Source organism: Pristiophorus japonicus, chromosome 8, assembly GCF_044704955.1.
Source record: "Pristiophorus japonicus isolate sPriJap1 chromosome 8, sPriJap1.hap1, whole genome shotgun sequence".
In the NCBI taxonomy this organism is placed as follows: Eukaryota; Metazoa; Chordata; class Chondrichthyes; family Pristiophoridae; genus Pristiophorus; species Pristiophorus japonicus.
The window spans coordinates 106,578,194-106,597,141 of NC_091984.1; the positions used below are offsets into that span (position 1 = coordinate 106,578,194).

Sequence of the window (18,948 nt, forward strand, 5' to 3'; positions counted from 1 at the left end):
TTATTTTAATAGCTTGAAATGAAATTGACATACAGTTGTAAATGTTTAGGAATGACCACCATTGCTTATACCAAGTACAATAAAATAACTCAAACATACAACTCTTGAACCGTGATAGAGTCTAAAAACTGTCTGAAACCAAGAGAGATGGGGAGACAATTGGAGGAAATAACTCTCGATACAGAAAGATAGATGATTATTTTCTTGAAGGCATTACAGATAGGAGAAAATGGAAACGGAAAGAAAATCATTGCATCTTTGAATTTTAAGTACTTTTACCTTTTATTGGGCTTCATATAAGCCTGTATTGGACAGCGAGGTGTATATAAATGTTTTCATTATTGTAGTAATAATCATTGTATTAAAAATATTACATTTGCATGCACTTCCTGTTAACTTTTTCCATTATAAATTCCATTTATAATGGAAACTGCTATGTAAACTTACCACACTGTAACTGCACCCTCCGTGGTACTGCAATGCCACCACTGGAGGGAGGGTGTAATTACAGCGTGGCAAGTTTACAGAGAATCATCGGCAATTACCATTATAAATGTAGATGCAGGAATTTATAATGGAAATACAAAAATAAGGACAGAATGTATGACTCCAATGGGGCAACCTAATTACATACGTGTGATCTGGTCTATTTCTCTCTTGCCCAGATTCACCTGATAAACACATTCAATCTTAATCTCCTGTGTGCAATGCCACAAGAGATTGAAAAAAAGGTGATAATAGTTACTATGGTGGTTGCAACCCAAGATAATGTTCACAATTTGATGCGTCAGCAGTGGTCGTGTCATAAATGGCTTACATCTTAAGTACTGTAATAAAGATGATTACACAACAACAACTTGCATTTATACAGCACCTTCAACATAGTAAAACATCCCGTAGTCCTTCACAGGAGCAATATCAAACATTTGACAGCGAGCCACAGAAGGAGATATTAGGACAGATGAAAGAGGTAGGTTTTAAAGAATATCTTAAAGGAGGAGAGAGAGGTTGAGAGGTGGAGAGGCTGAGGGGGAGAGAATTCCAAAGTCTAGGGCCTAGACAGCTGAAGGCACGGCCGCTAATGGTGGCGTGATTAAATCGGGGATGCGCAAGAGGCCAGAATTGGAAGAGCGCAGAGATCTCGGAGGGTTGCAGGGCTGGTGACTTCCTTTGCAATTAGATTTCAGAAGAACCAGGTTTGCATTTGTCTAAATTCTGGAGACGCTAAACTGATACTTCGAATTGGAATCACTCTCGGTAATGTACAGTAAAGAGCTTCTTTCAAACAGTACTTTTGTGTATATTTAAAATGGGTTGTTAGGACAATCAAATCTTTTACTACTTTAACAGTACACCTGTATTAAATTGTCAAAACATTTCCCAGCTTTATCCATTTTAAAACATTTCATTTTCTGGAATGATATTCTTTCTTTAAAGAAATATAAATGCTATGTCATCTATTATGCATTTAATTTTATGGGCAGTTCCAACGGTTCCTTATTTGAAGTAAACATGTTGATTAAAACGTTCACAGTTGTAGGTTCATTTTGAACAACATATCCTTGAAGGTAATACAAATTGATTGCTTCCAAGGTTTGTATTAAGATGCGCACTGACTGTAAACACGCACCTTACAGTAAACTAGGTGTCCTATGTTACAATCCAAGCGTTCTCCCAACTCTTTTTTTTAATGTTCACAACAAAAAGGCATGGCATAAGCAGTACTGCCTTTCCTATCGTCCGAAACGTACAAATTTATGATTTGTGCATCTGGGACAGCGTGCTCCAAGACCAACAACCACCCTTTGCCAAACAGTATTAAGCACTAGAGACCCATGTGGGTTGCCCATCGTGTCCCCCTGTCTGTTTTGAAAGCTGGAAAGTACCATTCTGGCAGACTATTGTGTTTAGGCTCAAATTAACTGTCATATTTTTTCTTAAATAAATTTGACTAAGAAGCAAAAGAACATGGCAAGAGATCAACAGTACAAGTACTTCTAAAACAACAAAGATTAAACATTTGATGAAGTAACAGAGAGGGATGATGAGGATAGCACAGTCGACGTTGTATATGTGGACATTTGAAAGGCATTTGATAAAGTACCAAATAACAGACTTATTCAGAAAATAGTAACACATGGTATTAAAAGGGACAGTGGTAACTTGGATATGTAATTAGCTAAGAGATAGGAGGCAGATAGTAGTGTTGAAAATTTGCGGATGACACTAAGTTAGGTGGCAGTGTGAGCTGCAAGGAGGATTCTATGAGGCTGCAGAGCGACTTGGATAGGTTAGGTGAGTGGGCAAATGCATGGCAGATGAAGTATAATGTGGATAAATGTGAGGTTATCCACTTTGGTGGTAAAAACAGAGAAACAGACTATTATCTGAATGGTGACAGATTAGGAAAAGGGGAGGTGCAAAGAGACCTGGGTGTCATGGTACATCAGTCATTGAAGGGTGGCATGCAGGTACAGCAGGCGGTTAAGAAAACAAATGGCATGTTGGCCTTCATAGCGAGGGGATTTGAGTACAAGGGCAGGGAGGTGTTGCTACAATTGTACAGGGCCTTGGTGAGGCCACACCTGGAGTATTGTGTACAGTTTTGGTCTCCTAACCTGAGGAAGGACATTCTTGCTATTGAGGGAGTACAGCGAAGGTTCACCAGACTGATTCCCGGGATGGCGGGACTGACCTATCAAGAAAGACTGGATCAACTGGGCTTGTATTCACTGGAGTTCAGAAGAATGAGAGGGGACCTCATAGAAACGTTTAAAATTCTGACGGGGTTAGACAGGTTAGATGCAGGAAGAATGTTCCCAATGTTGGGGAAGTCCAGAACCAGGGGACACAGTCTAAGGATAAGGAGGAAGCCATTTAGGACCGAGATGAGGAGGAATTTCTTCACCCAGAGAGTGGTGAACCTGTGGAATTCTCTACCACAGAAAGTTGTTGAGGCCAATTCACTAAATATATTCAAAAAGGAGTTAGATGAAGTCCTTACTACTAGGGGAATCAAGGGGTATGGTGAGAAAGCAGGAATGGGGTACTGAAGTTGCATGTTCAGCCATGAACTCATTGAATGGCGGTGCAGGCTAGAAGGGCCGAATGGCCTACTCCTGCACCTATTTTCTATGTTTCTATGAAAAGATGTTTCCCCCCCCCCCCCTTCTCTCTATCTCCACCTCATCTCTCTTCCCCCCTCTCCCCCCCAACCCTTCGCCACACAGCTTAGACAGCCTGTTGACATCAGAACAGTTCAAACAAGAGAATCCTCATTAAGTTCCGTTGAATTGAATTCGGAGTCAGAAAACCAGAAGTTCGCGACACAGGGATTGAGAGATCCTTGTGCGGAGTGGACTTTGGAGCCAGCAGCCAACGCCTTCACTTCACTGCTGACTGCAAATTCCAGGCCAATATTTCTGCACATCACCGAGTCAAACTGTCATCTTAGCCACCACTAAAAATGGAGCACAAATTGCAGTAAAGCTCCAGTATATATCCTCCCACACCCCTGTCATTCCATGGTAATCAGCAATTTGTCATACATTTTCTGCTTTACCTAGGACTTGCTGATGCTTTACACAATGCACAACTCCATTACTCTTTTCAGCAAAGCTCATTTTAAGTGCTCAGTCATTAGAAATTGTGAATTTGTATGTGGGTTTGCATTATTAGTCAGTAATTGAAATCATTCCCGTCTGTCTTGAATCTACAAACAAGACCGGAACCAATGTCCTAGGGGGAGTGTTTGCTAGTGCTGTTGGGGAGGAGTTAAACTAATATGGCAGGGGAATGGGAACCAATGCAGGGAGACAGAGAGAAACAAAAAGGAGACAAAAGGAGAAAGGAGATGAGGAAAAGTGGAGGGCAGAGAAACCCAAGGCAAAGAACAAAAAGGGCCACTGTACAGCAAAATTCTAAAAGGACAAAGGGTGTTAAAAAAACAAACCTGAAGACTTTGTGTCTTAATGCAAGGAGTATCCGTAATAAGGTGGATGAATTAACTGTGCAAATAGATGTTAACAAATATGATGTGATTGGGATTACAGAGACGTGGCTCCAGGATGATCAGGGCTGGGAACTCAACATCGATGGGTATTCAACATTCAGGAAGGATAGAATAAAAGGAAAAGGAGGTAGGGTAGCATTGCTGGTTGTGGAGGAGATTAATGCAATAGTTAGGAAGGACATTAGCTTGGATGATGTGGAATCTATATGGGTAGAGCTGCAGAACACCAAAGGGCAAAAAACGTTAGTGGGAGTTGTGTACAGACCTCCAAACAGTAGTAGTGATATTAGGGAGGGCATCAAACAGGAAATTAGGGGTGCGTGCAATAAAGGTGCAGCAGTTATAATGGGTGACTTTAATATGCACACAGATTATCCTAACCAAACTGGAAGCAATACGATGGAGGAGGATTTCCTGGAGTGCATAAGGGATGGTTTTCTTGACCAATATGTCGAGGAACCAACTAGGGGGAGGCCATCTTAGACTGGGTGTTGTGTAATGAGAGAGGATTAATTAGCAATCTCGTTGTGCGAGGCCCCTTGGGGAAGAGTGACCATAATATGGTGGAATTCTACATTAGGATGGAGAATGAAACAGTTAATTCAGAGACCATGGTCCAGAACTTAAAGAAGGGTAACTTTGAAGGTATGAGGCGTGAATTGGCTAGGATAGATTGGCGAATGATACTTAAGGGATGACTGTAGATGGGCAATGGCAGACATTTAGAGGCTGCATGGATGAACTACAACAATTGTACATTCCTGTCTGGCGTAAAAATAAAAAAGGGAAGGTGGCTCAACCGTGGCTATCAAGGGAAATCAGGGATAGTATTAAAGCCAAGGAAGTGGCATACAAATTGGCCAGAAATAGCAGCGAACCCGGGGACTGGGAGAAATTTAGAACTCAGCAGAGGAGGACAAAGGGTTTGATTAGGGCAGGGAAAATGGAGTACGAGAAGAAGCTTGCAGGGAACATTAAGACGGATTGCAAAAGTTTCTACAGATATGTAAAGAGAAAAAGGTTAGTAAAGACAAACGTAGGTCCCCTGCAGTCAGAATCAGGGGAAGTCATAACGGGGAACAAAGAAATGGCAGACCAATTGAACAAGTACATTAGTTCGGTATTCACTAAGGAGGACACAAACAACCTTCCGGAAATAAAAGGGGTCAGAGGGTCTAGTAAGGAGGAGGAACTGAGGGAAATCCTTATTAGTTGGGAAATTGTGTTGGGGAAATTGATGGGATTGAAGGCCGATAAATCCCCAGGACCTGATGGACTGCATCCCAGAGTACTTAAGGAGGTGGCCTTGGAAATAGCGGATGTATTGACAGTCATTTTCCAACATTCCATTGACTCTGGATCAGTTCCTATCGAGTGGAGGGTAGCCAATGTAACCCCACTTTTTTAAAAAAAGGAGAGAGAAAACAGGGAATTATAGACCGGTCAGCCTGACCTCAGTAGTGGGTAAAATGATGGAATCAATTATTAAGGATGTCATAGCAGCACATTTGGAAAGAGGTGACATGATAGGACCAAGTCAGCATGGATTTGTGAAAGGGAAATCATGCTTGACAAATCTTCTGGAATTTTTTGAGGATGTAGAGTGGACAAGGGAGAACCATTTGATGTGGTATATTTGGAGTTTCAGAAGGCTTTCGACAAGGTCCCACACAAGAGATTAATGTGCAAAGTTAAAGCACATGGGATTGGGAGTAGTGTGCTGGCGTGGATTGAGAACTGGTTGTCAGACAGGAAGCAAAGAGTAGGAGTAAATGGGTACTTTTCAGAATGGCAGGCAGTGACAAGTGGGGTACCGCAAGGTTCTGTGCTGGGGCCCCAGCTGTTTACATTGTACATTAATGATTTGGACGAGGGGATTAAATGTAGTATCTCCAAATTTGCGGATAACACTAAGTTAGGTGGCAGTGAGAGCTGCGAGGAGGATGCTATGAGGCTGCAGAGTGACTGGGATAGGTTAGGTGAGTGGGCAAATGCATGGCAGATGAAGTATAATGTGGATAAATGTGAGGTTATCCACTTTGGTGGTAAAAATAGAGACACAGACTATTATCTGAATGGTGACAGATTAGGAAAAGGGGAGGTGCAACGAGACCTGGGTGTCATGGTACATCAGTCATTGAAGGTTGGCATGCAGGTACAGCAGGCGGTTAAGAAAGCAAATGGCATGTTGGCCTTCATTGCGAGGGGATTTGAGTACAGGGGCAGGGAGGTGTTGCTACAGTTGTACAGGGCCTTGGTGAGACCACACCTGGAGTATTGTGTTCAGTTTTGGTCTCCTAACTTGAGGAAGGACATTCTTGCTATTGAGGGAGTGCAGCGAAGGTTCACCAGACTGATTCCCGGGATGGCGGGACTGACCTATCAAGAAAGACTGGATCAACTGGGCTTATGTTCACTGGAATTCAGAAGAATGAGAGGGGACCTCATAGAAACGTTTAAAATTCTGACGGGTTTAGACAGGTTAGATGCAGGAAGAATGTTCCCAATGTTGGGGAAGTCCAGATCCAGGGGTCACAGTCTAAGGATAAGGGGTAAGCCATTTAGGACCGAGATGAAGAGAAACTTCTTCACCCAGAGAGTGGTGAACCTGTGGAATTCTCTACCACAGAAAGTTATTGAGGCCAATTTACTAAATATATTCAAAAAGGAGTTAGATGAAGTCCTTACTACTAGGGGGATCAGGGGGTATGGCGGGAAAGCAGGAATGGGGTACTGAAGTTGCATGTTGGCGAGAGGTGGGAGCAGCGTCGGAGCGGCCTATAAAGGCCCAGCGGGAGCTCGAGGGTCAGCGGCAGTTGGCGAGAGGCGGGAGCAGCGTCGGAGCGGCCTATAAAGGCCCAGCGGGAGCTTGAGGGTCAGCGGCAGTTGGCGAGAGCAGCCTTAAAGGCCCAGCGGGAGCTCGAGAGTCAGCGGCAGTTGGCGAGAGGTGGGAGCAGTGTCGGAGCGGCCTATAAAAGGCCCAGCGGGAGCTCGAGGGTCAGCGGCAGGTGGCGAGAGGCGGGAGCAGTGTCGGAGCGGCCTATAAAAGGCGTACCAGTGCAGCTACAGCGGGAGAGAAAGCAAAATAGAAGTAGAAAGGAATCAAAATGTGACGTCACAGCCAATGGGGTAAGTGATTGGCTGCTGATTGGTGAGTAGCTTTTCTTTTTGTTTTTTATATCAGTAAGTGAACTGTAACATTGTTATTACCAATTTAAGGGTATCTAAGGGTTAAGGCATGGCAGGAGAGATCGGTCACGTGATATGCTCCTCCTGTGCCATGTGGGAACTCAGGGACACTTCCGGTTTCCCTGACGACTACGTGTGTGTGAAGTGTGTCCGCCTCGAGCTCCTGATGGTCCGCGTTATGGAATTGGAGCCGAGGGTGGATTCACTCTGGAGCATCCACGATGCTGAGAATGACGTGAGTATCACGTGTAGTGAGTTGGTCTTACCGCAGGAGAAGGGTCCACAGCCAGATAGGGAATGGAAGACCAGCAGGAAGAGCAGTGCAAGGAAGGTAGTGCAGGGGTCCCCTGTGGTCATCCCCCTGCAAAACAGATACACCATTTTGAGTACTGTTGGGGGGGGATGACTCATCGGGGGAGGGCAGCAGCAGACAAGTTCATGGCACCGTGGCTGGCGCTGCTGCACAGGAGGGCAATAAAAAGAGTGGGAGCGCGATAGTGATAGGGGATTCAATTGTGATGGGAATAGATAGGCGTTTCTGCGGCCGCAACCGAGACTCCAGGATGCTTTGTTGCCTCCCTGGTGCAAGGGTCAAGGATGTCTCGGAGCGGGTGCAGGACATTCTGAAATGGGAGGGAGAACAGCCAGTTGTCGTGGTGCACATTGGTACCAACGACATAGGTAAAAAAAGGGATGAGTCCTACGAAACGAATTTAAGGAGCTAGGAGCTAAATTAAAAAGTAGGACCTCAAAAGTAGTAATCTCGGGATTGCTACCAGTGCCACGTGCTAGTCAGAGTAGGAATCGCAGGATAGCACAGATGAATACGTGGCTTGAGCAGTGGTGCAGCAGGGAGGGATTCAAATTCCTGGGGCATTGGAACCGGTTCTGGGGGAGGTGGGACCAGTACAAACAGGACGGTCTGCACCTGGGCAGGACCAGAACCAATGTCCTAGGGGGAGTGTTTGCTAGTGCTGTTGGGGAGGAGTTAAACTAATATGGCAGGGGGATGGGAACCAATGCAGGGAGACAGAGGGAGACAAAAGGGAGGCAGAGGCAGGAGACGGAGGGGAGATGGGGGGGGGTGGGGGGCGGAGAGGCCCGGGGCGGGTAACAGGAAGGGCCACTGTGCGGCAGAATTCTAAAAGGACAAAGGGTGTTAAAAAAACAAGCCTGAAGGCTTTGTGTCTTAATGCAAGGAGTATTCGCAATAAGGTGGATGAATTAACTGTGCAAATAGATGTTAACAAATATGATGTGATTGGGATTACGGAGACATGGCTCCAGGATGATCAGGGCTGGGAACTCAACATCCAGGGGTATTCAACATTCAGGAAGGATAGAATAAAAGGAAAAGGAGGTGGGGTAGCATTGCTGGTTAAAGAGGAGATTAATGCAATAGTTAGGAAAGACATTAGCTTGGATGATGTGGAATCTATATGGGTAGAGCTGCAGAACACCAAAGGGCAAAAAACGTTAGTGGGAGTTGTGTACAGACCTCCAAACAGTAGTAGTGATGTTGGGGAGGGCATCAAACAGGAAATTAGGGGTGCATGCAATAAAGGTGCAGCAGTTATAATGGGTGACTTTAATATGCACATAGATTGGGCTAACCAAACTGGAAGCAATACGGTGGAGGAGGATTTCCTGTAGTGCATAAGGGATGGTTTTCTTGACCAATATGTCGAGGAACCAACTAGGGGGGAGGCCATCTTAGACTGGGTGTTGTGTAATGAGAGAGGACTAATTAGCAATCTCATTGTGTGAGGCCCCTTGGGGAAGAGTGACCATAATATGGTGGAATTCTGCATTAGGATGGAGAATGATACAGTTAATTCAGAGGCCATGGTCCAGAACTTAAAGAAGGGTAACTTTGAAAGTATGCGGCGTTAATTGGCTAGGATAGATTGGCGAATGATACTTAAGGGGTTGACTGTGGATGGGCAATGGCAGACATTTAGAGACCGCATGGATGAATTACAACAATTGTACATTCCTGTCTGGCGTAAAAATAAAAAAGGGAAAGTGGCACAACCGTGGCTATCAAGGGAAATCAGGGATAGTATTAAAGCCAAGGAAGTGGCATACAAATTGGCCAGAAATAGCAGCGAACCTGGGGACTGGGAGAAATTTAGAACTCAGCAGAGGAGGACAAAGGGTTTGATTAGGGCAGGGAAAATGGAGTACGAGAAGAAGCTTGCAGGGAACATTAAGGCGGATTGCAAAAGTTTCTATAGGTATGTAAAGAGAAAAAGGTTAGTAAAGACAAACGTAGGTCCCCTGCAGTCAGAATCAGGGGAAGTCATAACGGGGAACAAAGAAATGGCAGACCAATTGAACAAGTACTTTGGTTCAGTATTCACTAAGGAGGACACAAACAACTTTCCGGATATAAAAGGGGTCAGAGGGTCTAGTAGGGAGGAGGAACTGAGGGAAATCTTTATTAGTCGGGAAATTGTGTTGGGGAAATTGATGGGATTGAAGGCCGATAAATCCCCAGGGCCTGATGGACTGCATCCCAGAGTACTTAAGGAGGTGGCCTTGGAAATAGCGGATGCATTGACAGTCATTTTCCAACATTCCATTGACTCTGGATCAGTTCCTATCGAGTGGAGGGTAGCCAATGTAACCCCACTTTTTAAAAAAAGAAGAGAGAAAACAGGGAATTATAGACCGGTCAGCCTGACCTCAGTAGTGGGTAAAATGATGGAATCAATTATTAAGGATGTCATAGCAGCACATTTGGAAAGAGGTGACATGATAGGACCAAGTCAGCATGGATTTGTGAAGGGGAAATCATGTTTGACAATTCTTCTGGAATTTTTTGAGGATGTTTCCAGTAAAGTGGACAAAGGAGAACCAGTTGATGTGGTATATTTGGACTTTCAGAAGGCTTTCGACAAGGTCCCACACAAGAGATTAATGTGCAAAGTTAATGCACATGGGATTGGGGGTAGTGTGTTGACGTGGATTGAGAACTGGTTGTCAGATAGGAAGCAAAGAGTAGGAGTAAATGGGTACTTTTCAGAATGGCAGGCAGTGACTAGTGGGGTACCGCAAGGTTCTGTGCTGGGGCCCCAGCTGTTTACATTGTACATTAATGATTTGGACGAGGGGATTAAATGTAGTATCTCCAAATTTGCGGATGACACTAAGTTGGGTGGCAGTGTGAGCTGCAAGGAGGATTCTATGAGGCTGCAGAGCGACTTGGATAGGTTAGGTGAGTGGGCAAATGCATGGCAGATGAAGTATAATGTGGATAAATGTGAGGTTATCCACTTTGGTGGTAAAAACAGAGAGACAGACTATTATCTGAATGGTGACAGATTAGGAAAAGGGAAGGTGCAACGAGACCTGAGTGTCATGGTACATCAGTCATTGAAGGTTGGCATGCAGGTACAGCAGGTGGTTAAGAAAGCAAATGGCATGTTGGCCTTCATAGCGAGGGGATTTGAGTACAGGAGCAAGGAGGTGTTGCTACAGTTGTACAGGGCCTTGGTGAGGCCACACCTGGAATATTGTGTACAATTTTGGTCTCCTAACTTGAGGAATGACATTCTTGCTATTGAGGGAGTGCAGCGAAGATTCACCAGACTGATTCCCAGGATGGTGGGACTGACCTATCAAGAAAGACTGGATCAACTGGGCTTGTATTCACTGGAGTTCAGAAGAATGAGAGGGGACCTCATAGAAACGTTTAAAATCCTGACGGGTTTAAACAGGTTAGATGCAAGAAGAATGTTCCCAATGTTGGGGAAGTCCAGAACCAGGGGTCACAGTCTAAGGATAAGGGGTAAGCCATTTAGGACCGAGATGAGGAGAGACTTCTTCACCCAGAGAGTGGTGAACCTGTGGAATTCTCTGCCACAGAAAGTAGTTGGGGCCAATTCATTAAATACATTCAAAAGGGAGTTAGATGAAGTCCTTACTACTCGGGGGATCAAGGGGTATGGCGAGAAAGCAGGAAGCGGGTACTGAAGTTTCATGTTCAGCCATGAACTCATTGAATGGCGGTGCAGGCTAGAAGGGCTGAATGGCCTGCTCCTGCATCTATTTTCTATGTTTTTTCTATGAACTCATTGAATGGCAGTGCAGGCTGGAAGGGCCGAATGGCCTACTCCTGCACCTATTTCCTATGTTTCTATGTTTATGTTTCTAAAATAGCCATTGTCCTCTAAAGGATCAATCATTTGATTAGCTGGAGTTCAAGGAAATTGTGGGTTCACGCCAGATAACCCAATTGTAGGCCTCCTGCTACCAATAACAATGAGCTTTTCCAAGAAATATCTCTGACCAATTTTTTTTTTTTTAAAAAGAGCAAGATAAATATAGATAGGCATTGGTTGCGGCTTGATAGAATTCTGCTTCCATTACATTTTAAGATAAGGTTTTTTAAATAACCTTTGTTCGAGAAAACAGGTCAGAATACAAGTTCAAAGCAAAGGAAACAGCATTAAGCCCAACAAGCCCATCCATTTTTCAAGAGATCAGTCCCACCCCCATCTGCCCATATTTTTACTGCATCACTCAATCCCTTCTCTTTCCAGAAACACATCTAATTATCTCTTGAATCAAATTATACTGTTATCAACACGCATCACCAGAGCAAAACCATAAAGCTTTGAGTCTCCACCCAGTTCCCATTCTCAGCCACTCAAGATAAGGAAATATTAGCTAGAATGCCTCCATGAGGGCATTCTTGTATTCATTCTAGCAGGCAAGCAACCGAGCCCTTTCTTCTAGCTAAATAGGCAAGTAACTCAAGGGTTCCGAGTGGGAGAAAGCTTGAAACTACGTGAGTATGCTCTTCAGTTGAGCATTGCATACCCTCAAAAACCCTGCTTTTAGGATTAAATCAGTAATTTGTATATTGTGTTAGGTCTTTTAAAATTAATATGTAAAATAACATACAAAACATTAAGTGGTAAAGTCACACAAATCCATTGAAGCTTGACATTTTCTTCTGTGCTGCCAAATTTTTAAGTTTCTGAATTTAAATTTTAGTATCAGTTACATCACAAAGAAGCCTTTTGATCTTATTACCTAAGGGATAAGTAATGCTCATTACACATACCTGAACAAGTGCTACTCCAGCCATTAAGGTCAAGAGTGAAAGCCACTGATAAACACCCAGGTTTTTTCCAAGCATAGTCACAGAAAAGAAAGCCGTGGTAAGAACCTTTAGCTGGTAAGTAACCTGCATAAGAAGAGAAACTACATTATAGCAATGAATTATTTATTTACTTCAAAGGTATATAGAAATCCTATTTATTCTCCGTTATTCAAATCTGGCCAGTTGCTTTCCACAGATCATATTTCCAAAGTTCCTATAGTCAAAATTGTATACTGCATAAGGTATTCAATCATTTCTATCAATTAATCATCCCTAAAATCCTCAATCCCATCCCTAGCAAGATAGCTATTAAGCTTAAAATAAAAAGTTAATTGAGACAGCACTAAACTTTTTTGCGGAGAGTCTGTTCAGATATCCAGTACTCTGAGGGAAAACAATCTCCACTACTCTTTGATCTAGTTTGAGTTTTGTATGGTGTGCTCAAGTATTCTAATTCTTCATTCTCAATACCTATGCCTTTCATTTTTCTAAAGACCTGGATTACGTCCCTCCTCATTCTGTGGCGCTCTCTTCACAATTTACATAAGAACATAGGAAATAGGAAATAGGAGCAGGAGTAGGCCATAAGGCCCCTCGAGCTGCTCCCCCATTCACTAAGATCATGGCTGATCATCGACCTCAACTCCACTTTGCCGCCCGATCTCCATAGCTCTTGATTCCCCTAGACTTCAAAAATCTATTTATTTCAGCCTTGAATATATTCAGAGACTCAGCATCCAAGTACCAGGATTAACCTCATCATTCCTCTGAACTGTTGCACTGCTAAATATTGCAGAAATACATTGGCTCCCCAGCAATGTCTCGATTTTAACATTCTCATTTTTGTTTTCAAATCTCTCCATGACCTCGCCCCACCCCACCTCTGCAACCTACTCCAGCCCTACAACCCTCCGAGATCTCTGCTCTCCAATTCAGGCCTCTTGCGCAGCCCCGATTTTAATCGCTCCACCATTGGTGGCCGTGCCTTCAGCTGCCTGGGGCCTAAACTCTGGAATTCCCTTCCTAAACTTTTCTGGCTCTATCCTCCTTGAAGACACTCCTTAAACCTCCTCACCTGTCCTAATATCGCCTTCTGTGGTTCGGTGTCAAATTTTGATTGATAACGCTCCTATGAAGTGTCTTGGGGCATTTTACTGTGCAAAAGGTGCTATATAAATGCAAGTCATTCACGAATTGCAAGTCATGCAATTCGTGAATGACTTGTTGAATACCCTCCAAGTCATTCACGAATTGCATAAACAGCACAACTCTAGAATTTCATTGGTTACTGCCCCAGCCAGAGATTCTTCCATTTGTTTCCAACTACCAACCTAGTTTTCAATCCAGCAAGCTAATTTGCCACAAATTTTAAAGATACATTACTTATGGAATTTTATCAAATGCCTTCTAAAAATCAAAGCAAATTAATACAGGTTGAACCTCCCCTATCTAGAATCCTCAAGACCTGGCCTGTTCCGGATAATGGATTTTTCTGTACGAGGGGTGGTCACTTTAAATTGGATGGTGCACGTACTGAGCAAGGGGATATCGAGGCTGGCTGGCTTGGGGCTGGTAGTGCGGCAGAGAGATCAAGGAGGGGAAGCGGGTGGTGGATCGCGGAGTCAGGCCAGCGATTGCAGGAGTCGGCAGCGAAGGACTTCAATTTGTTCATATCGGAGTTCGCCGCATGCGCCACCCAGTGGCCTGGAATGGTTCCGGACGAGGGGTGGTTCCAGATAAGGGAGGTTCGACCTGTACTCCCATCCACTAAGACATGTCTTCAAATACTTCCAAGAGATTAATAATACGTGGCCTTCTAAAACCCCACCCGTCGCAGTTAAAATACACAAAGAATGCACAACGAGAATAAAGATTTAAAGAGGAGATCTGAAAAATAATACAAGAGATTACCATTTTACCTGATAAGTTGCTGCATCTAAATTGGACAACGCTACATAAAGGAGGTTATTTTGAAGGGTGTAAATTCCGGAAGGAATGGCAAGTTTTAGTGTGTCCATTGGTTTGTTAATAATTTCATCTTGTAACACTCTATTTAGTGCTCTAAAGCTATAACCTAAGAAAAAGATGGAAAATAGCATAAGTAAGAATAGCCTTTCAAAATGTTCATGCTGAGACATCTTAGTTTCCCTTAAGAAATAAGATTTTCTTTAAACACTTCACTGTTGAGTTTTAAAACTGCAATTTACCGATTATAAAAATGTACAAAACAATTAAATTTATACCAAGAAAGTCTGGAAGCTGTATTAAATAAAGGAAAACAAGAAAATCATCAAATGAAATTTAAATAGCTATGATATACTTATACAGTAGGTCTTGTAGCACTGTTTTAGGGAACTATATAAAAAGCATGTTACAATGGTGTTTTCTGTGTCACATGTCACATACTATAACTGACTGAGGGGCACAGAAATATTTATCCTGCAGGGTCCCAGTGATCATGTTATTTTACAGCACAACTGAAGGCCATTCAGCTCACTCTGCCTGTGGCTGCTCTCAGAGTTATGCACTTAATTCCATTCCCCTTTCCCCACACCCATTTACATTTATCAAATATTTATCCACTTCCATTTTAAAAGCTGTAATTCTGCTTCCAGTGCTGTTTCTGGCATGGCATTCCAAGTCTCAACTCTCTGTATAGAAAATACATTGTCCTAATTTCTCCCTTTGTTTTTTTGGTATTCGCAAATTTATGCTCTGCAGTTACTGACTCGTCGACGAGTGAAAATAGTTGTTCCTTGATTTATTTAATCAAAACCTCTCATAATAAAAATAGGGTGGGTCAGGTGAAACAATGTCGCAAGTCTAGGCTGTAGCAAAGCAGGACTTTGAAAAGTACACAAACAGGTCGGGTTAAAACCTTCAGCAGCTCAGCATTCATACGGAACTCAGTTTTTATATTCATTCTGATCTGACCTCCAAATACTAGTATTGGGATAGGTGACAAAACAATTCAATGAAAATGCATACAACCAATGGCATAGCAGTATTCACAAAATACAATCTGTTGTATAAAAGCTAATAAAAAATTACTGCAATTTTAAGCAAGAAAAAAATACACCAAATACTAAATAGTGTACATACTAGAATCCTTATAGACTAATAAAAGGCATGCTGCAATCTTCATCATCTCAGCAATGACCACAGCAGTTGACGCTAGGTAACGAGGTCCTTCATCCTTGAAAGTCCGTGAGTAACGCATCGTCAATACGAGGCTGGTTGTCTGAAATACTAAGATTCCCAGTGAAATGTATTTCAAACTGAGCAACATGTTTCCACTCTCACTTTCCTGAAAAAGTTAAAGTTAAAGGTAAACATTAATTCATATCAAAAGAGCATTTTTAGTTTCAGGCTTTATTGCAAATACACAGAGAAAAACCTTTAAAATTCTTAGGTGTCAGTGTTAGAAGTCACAAAATGGATGGAAGAGGAGGAGGAACTTCCCTAGTAATAGTCTTAGTGATGTTAAGGAAAGGGATTTAGTCGATCATCTCATCCTTAAATCCTCAATTTTAGTGGCAGGTACAGCTAGATGTGTGGTTTGGCATTTGGCTATACACATCCCATTTTTTTTAATGTATACTTTGTCATATTTGAAGCGAGAGAATTTTCAGCATTCCTTTATCCATGGGATTGCATTAAGATCGAAAATTTCTCCCCATCAACAATTAAAGGCAATATCTCACCATTCTGAGGCTTTTTTCACTATTATTTTCAAACTGTGTCGACTAAATATGTAATATAGCCAGATTTGACACTTATAACATGATTGCTAAGATCTTCAGAACAGTTATACAGCACCTTGTTGCAGTCGCCTTCAATGGTCAGATGAGGAATATGGATGTAAAAACAATTATTTTTTTAAAAATTTAAAATTATTTCCCAATTTGTTTGGTAAGAAATTAATTTGAAGCTTATTTCAAATTCATATTTTACTTGACTTTTTATTTTTATTTTGGGGTTGAGGAATATGGTTTCTCCCTTTTTACTTTTTTTTGCATCTGCGTGGCCTAACACTTCAAGCAAGGAGGGCGGGCACATGGCCTACCCACAGGCCACTGACACTTTACACTCCTGTAACAGCAGGGACCACCCAAGTGTGATTTTCCCATCCAATTTTTTCTCCCCCAAAGAGTAATGGATATTTAGAACAAGTTTCCATCTAAATGTTACATTTAAGGAGAAATTAAATAAGCACAAATGCGAAAGGAATGGAGGATAGGCTGATAGGGTTAGATGAAGGAGTGGGAGTTGAAGCATAAAGACCATTTGGGCCGAAAAGCCTATTTCTGTGCTGTAGATTCTATGTAAAAGCAATTGATGTGGTATTGATTAGCGCCTTCAAAGAGAATCTGGATAAATATTTGGTTGGGAATGGGTTTGAATGTTAGAGTATCAAGATTGAGTAATGCACAAGACACAACGTCATCTGTATTTCTGGTGCAGTATGCCAAGGTCGAATAGTGAAAATGTGGAAATAGATTAATGTTCTGGAGTTTTGCTTGGCTACCTGTGGAAATCAGGTGGAACAGTAAATTAAACTTAAAAATTAATCATTTCATTACGTAATGTGCTTGGCGATGTTTCAAGTTGAAAAGTGCAAGTAATTGTATTAGAAATAATTTCTCTCTGTTTTTGCCATTTCCCTCCCTCTTCTCTTTTGAAGACAGCAACTTGTTGCTGGATTCCGTTCCATGGGTACATTCCTCAGTGGTCATTATTCATTTCTGAGCCATGACAATGAGTATCAGGTTATTCAACTGCAGGAGTAACCATAGCCAAGCCTTACCCAATGACCACATGTGCAAACATCCAGCCAAGGTCAATCATGATTTGGAATCTTAGTCAGTTTTCTAAACCAAGAGATGAGGTGGAGCATTGTAGTGCCCTTACTGCAGAGATCAGCTAACAGCATATAATTGTACAGAACCAAATCTAAGCAACATTCCAGTGTGATTTTTTTTGATAATCAGTTCAGGGTTTTGAGAGATTTTTAAGGATAATCTACCAAAGGTCTCCAAGCTATTGAATATTGAATTACTGTCGGGTGGTCCTCAGTTGCCGAGGCCCTAAGCTCTGGAATTCCTACGCTAGACCTCTTTGCCCCTCTCTTTCCTCCTTTAAGACACTGCTTAAAACCTACCTCTTTCATCTGCCCTAAAAACTCATGTGGCTTGGTGTCAAATTTTGTTCAGCCATGAACTCATTGAATGGCGGTGCAGGCTAGAAGGACCGAATGGCCTACTCCTGCACCTATTTTCTATGTTTCTATATTAACGCTGCTGTGAAGCGCCTTGGGATATTTTACTAAGTTAAAGACGCTAAATAAATGCAGGTTGTTACTGTTGTTGAAGTGTCTTATGCTCTCAGTACAGTAGCATTTTAACAGTGCAATCTACATAAAAAGATCTCTCTTCAAACCAGTGTCATGGAAATAATGGAGAACTGCTTTAACTAATCCACTGATTAAACAAGTCTAAATACCAAGTCAACACTACAACTAAAACTCACACAAGTCTGGATTTTGTGTTGAGAATAACAGTCAGGCTAATAGCGCTCACCATTATTATGGAGTAAATTGGACAGCGACCTTCGGAGTATGCACATGCGCACTTAAACGCGGAAGTCTTCAAGTTGTAGCCCAAGTTACCCTGCTCCTCCACAGGCTGTGCTGTTACAGTACTTTACCGATCGGCTTGGCATTGAGATACATGGAAGGGCGTGAAGTTGATGTACTTACCCACTAGTGATCCACGACGCACGCCAGAAAAAGTTAGGGCTGGTGCAATCAGGTCTGAGTGAAATTCTGACGACGTGATAAATCATAACTACTGACAAAACAACCTCTCTGGCACAGAAAATGTAAATTTACAAGTGTAGAGTATCATTCCGTCAGAATGTAATTACTGTTGGAGATTTTTTTTAAATTTAAATGGCCCAGAATTTGCGATTGTAATGGCAGTAAAACAGTCAGCATTCGCTGTCATTACTGTGTAAAACAGTGCTGGAGTCCGCACGTGCGTACTTAAACGTGGAAATCCAGAAGTTGCCATCAGCGATTCCCTGCTCCACCACAGGGTGCGCTGTTGCAGTCCTCGGAGATGGAAATCTAAGAAATCACTTGAATTGGTGTGAACTGCAGCTTTTTATTCATAATTCATACTGTAAAAACCCTTAAAAAAAGTTAAATCATGTTGAATGAAATGTAACTGATATTATAATGCTGTACTAAGTCACAAGTACTGCTCAACATCCTCTCTGGCCCTAAAAAAACTAATTTTATATTTGTGGAATGTCAAATTTCACCATTATGATAAAAATTCCTAGATTTTTAAAATATTAAAAATGATTTATATTTTTTTTTAAGTGTTTACGATATTTTGGCATCTCCCTTAATCCTATGTGTATGTCCCAATCTTTATTTTGCTCTCTGTAAAATTATTAAAAAGTGAAAGATAATCAGTGGATTTTACTTCCTGATTTGCTGTCTGTGAGAATTCTTCAATGTGATTGGCTGCTTACTCTCCTTGATGACATCAGTTGCTGGATATCCCCTATAAGTGAGGCCCGAATGAAATCATCAAGAAAGATGAAATTGCCACCAGAGATCGCTAGA

General features: G+C 42.2%; 1 protein-coding gene across 1 annotated transcript in view; it reads right to left on the minus strand.

Moving 5' to 3' along the window:
- LOC139268142 (UDP-N-acetylglucosamine transporter-like) overlaps positions 1-18,948 on the minus strand; it is a 69,359-nt gene that overhangs the window by 38,299 nt on the left and 12,112 nt on the right. The window contains exons 2-4 of the mRNA XM_070886177.1: positions 15,417-15,621; positions 14,234-14,388; positions 12,276-12,398 (exon numbers count right to left, since the gene is read on the minus strand). Coding sequence (XP_070742278.1) covers positions 12,276-12,398; positions 14,234-14,388; positions 15,417-15,621 — 483 coding nt within the window. The remainder of the gene's footprint in view (positions 1-12,275; positions 12,399-14,233; positions 14,389-15,416; positions 15,622-18,948) is intronic.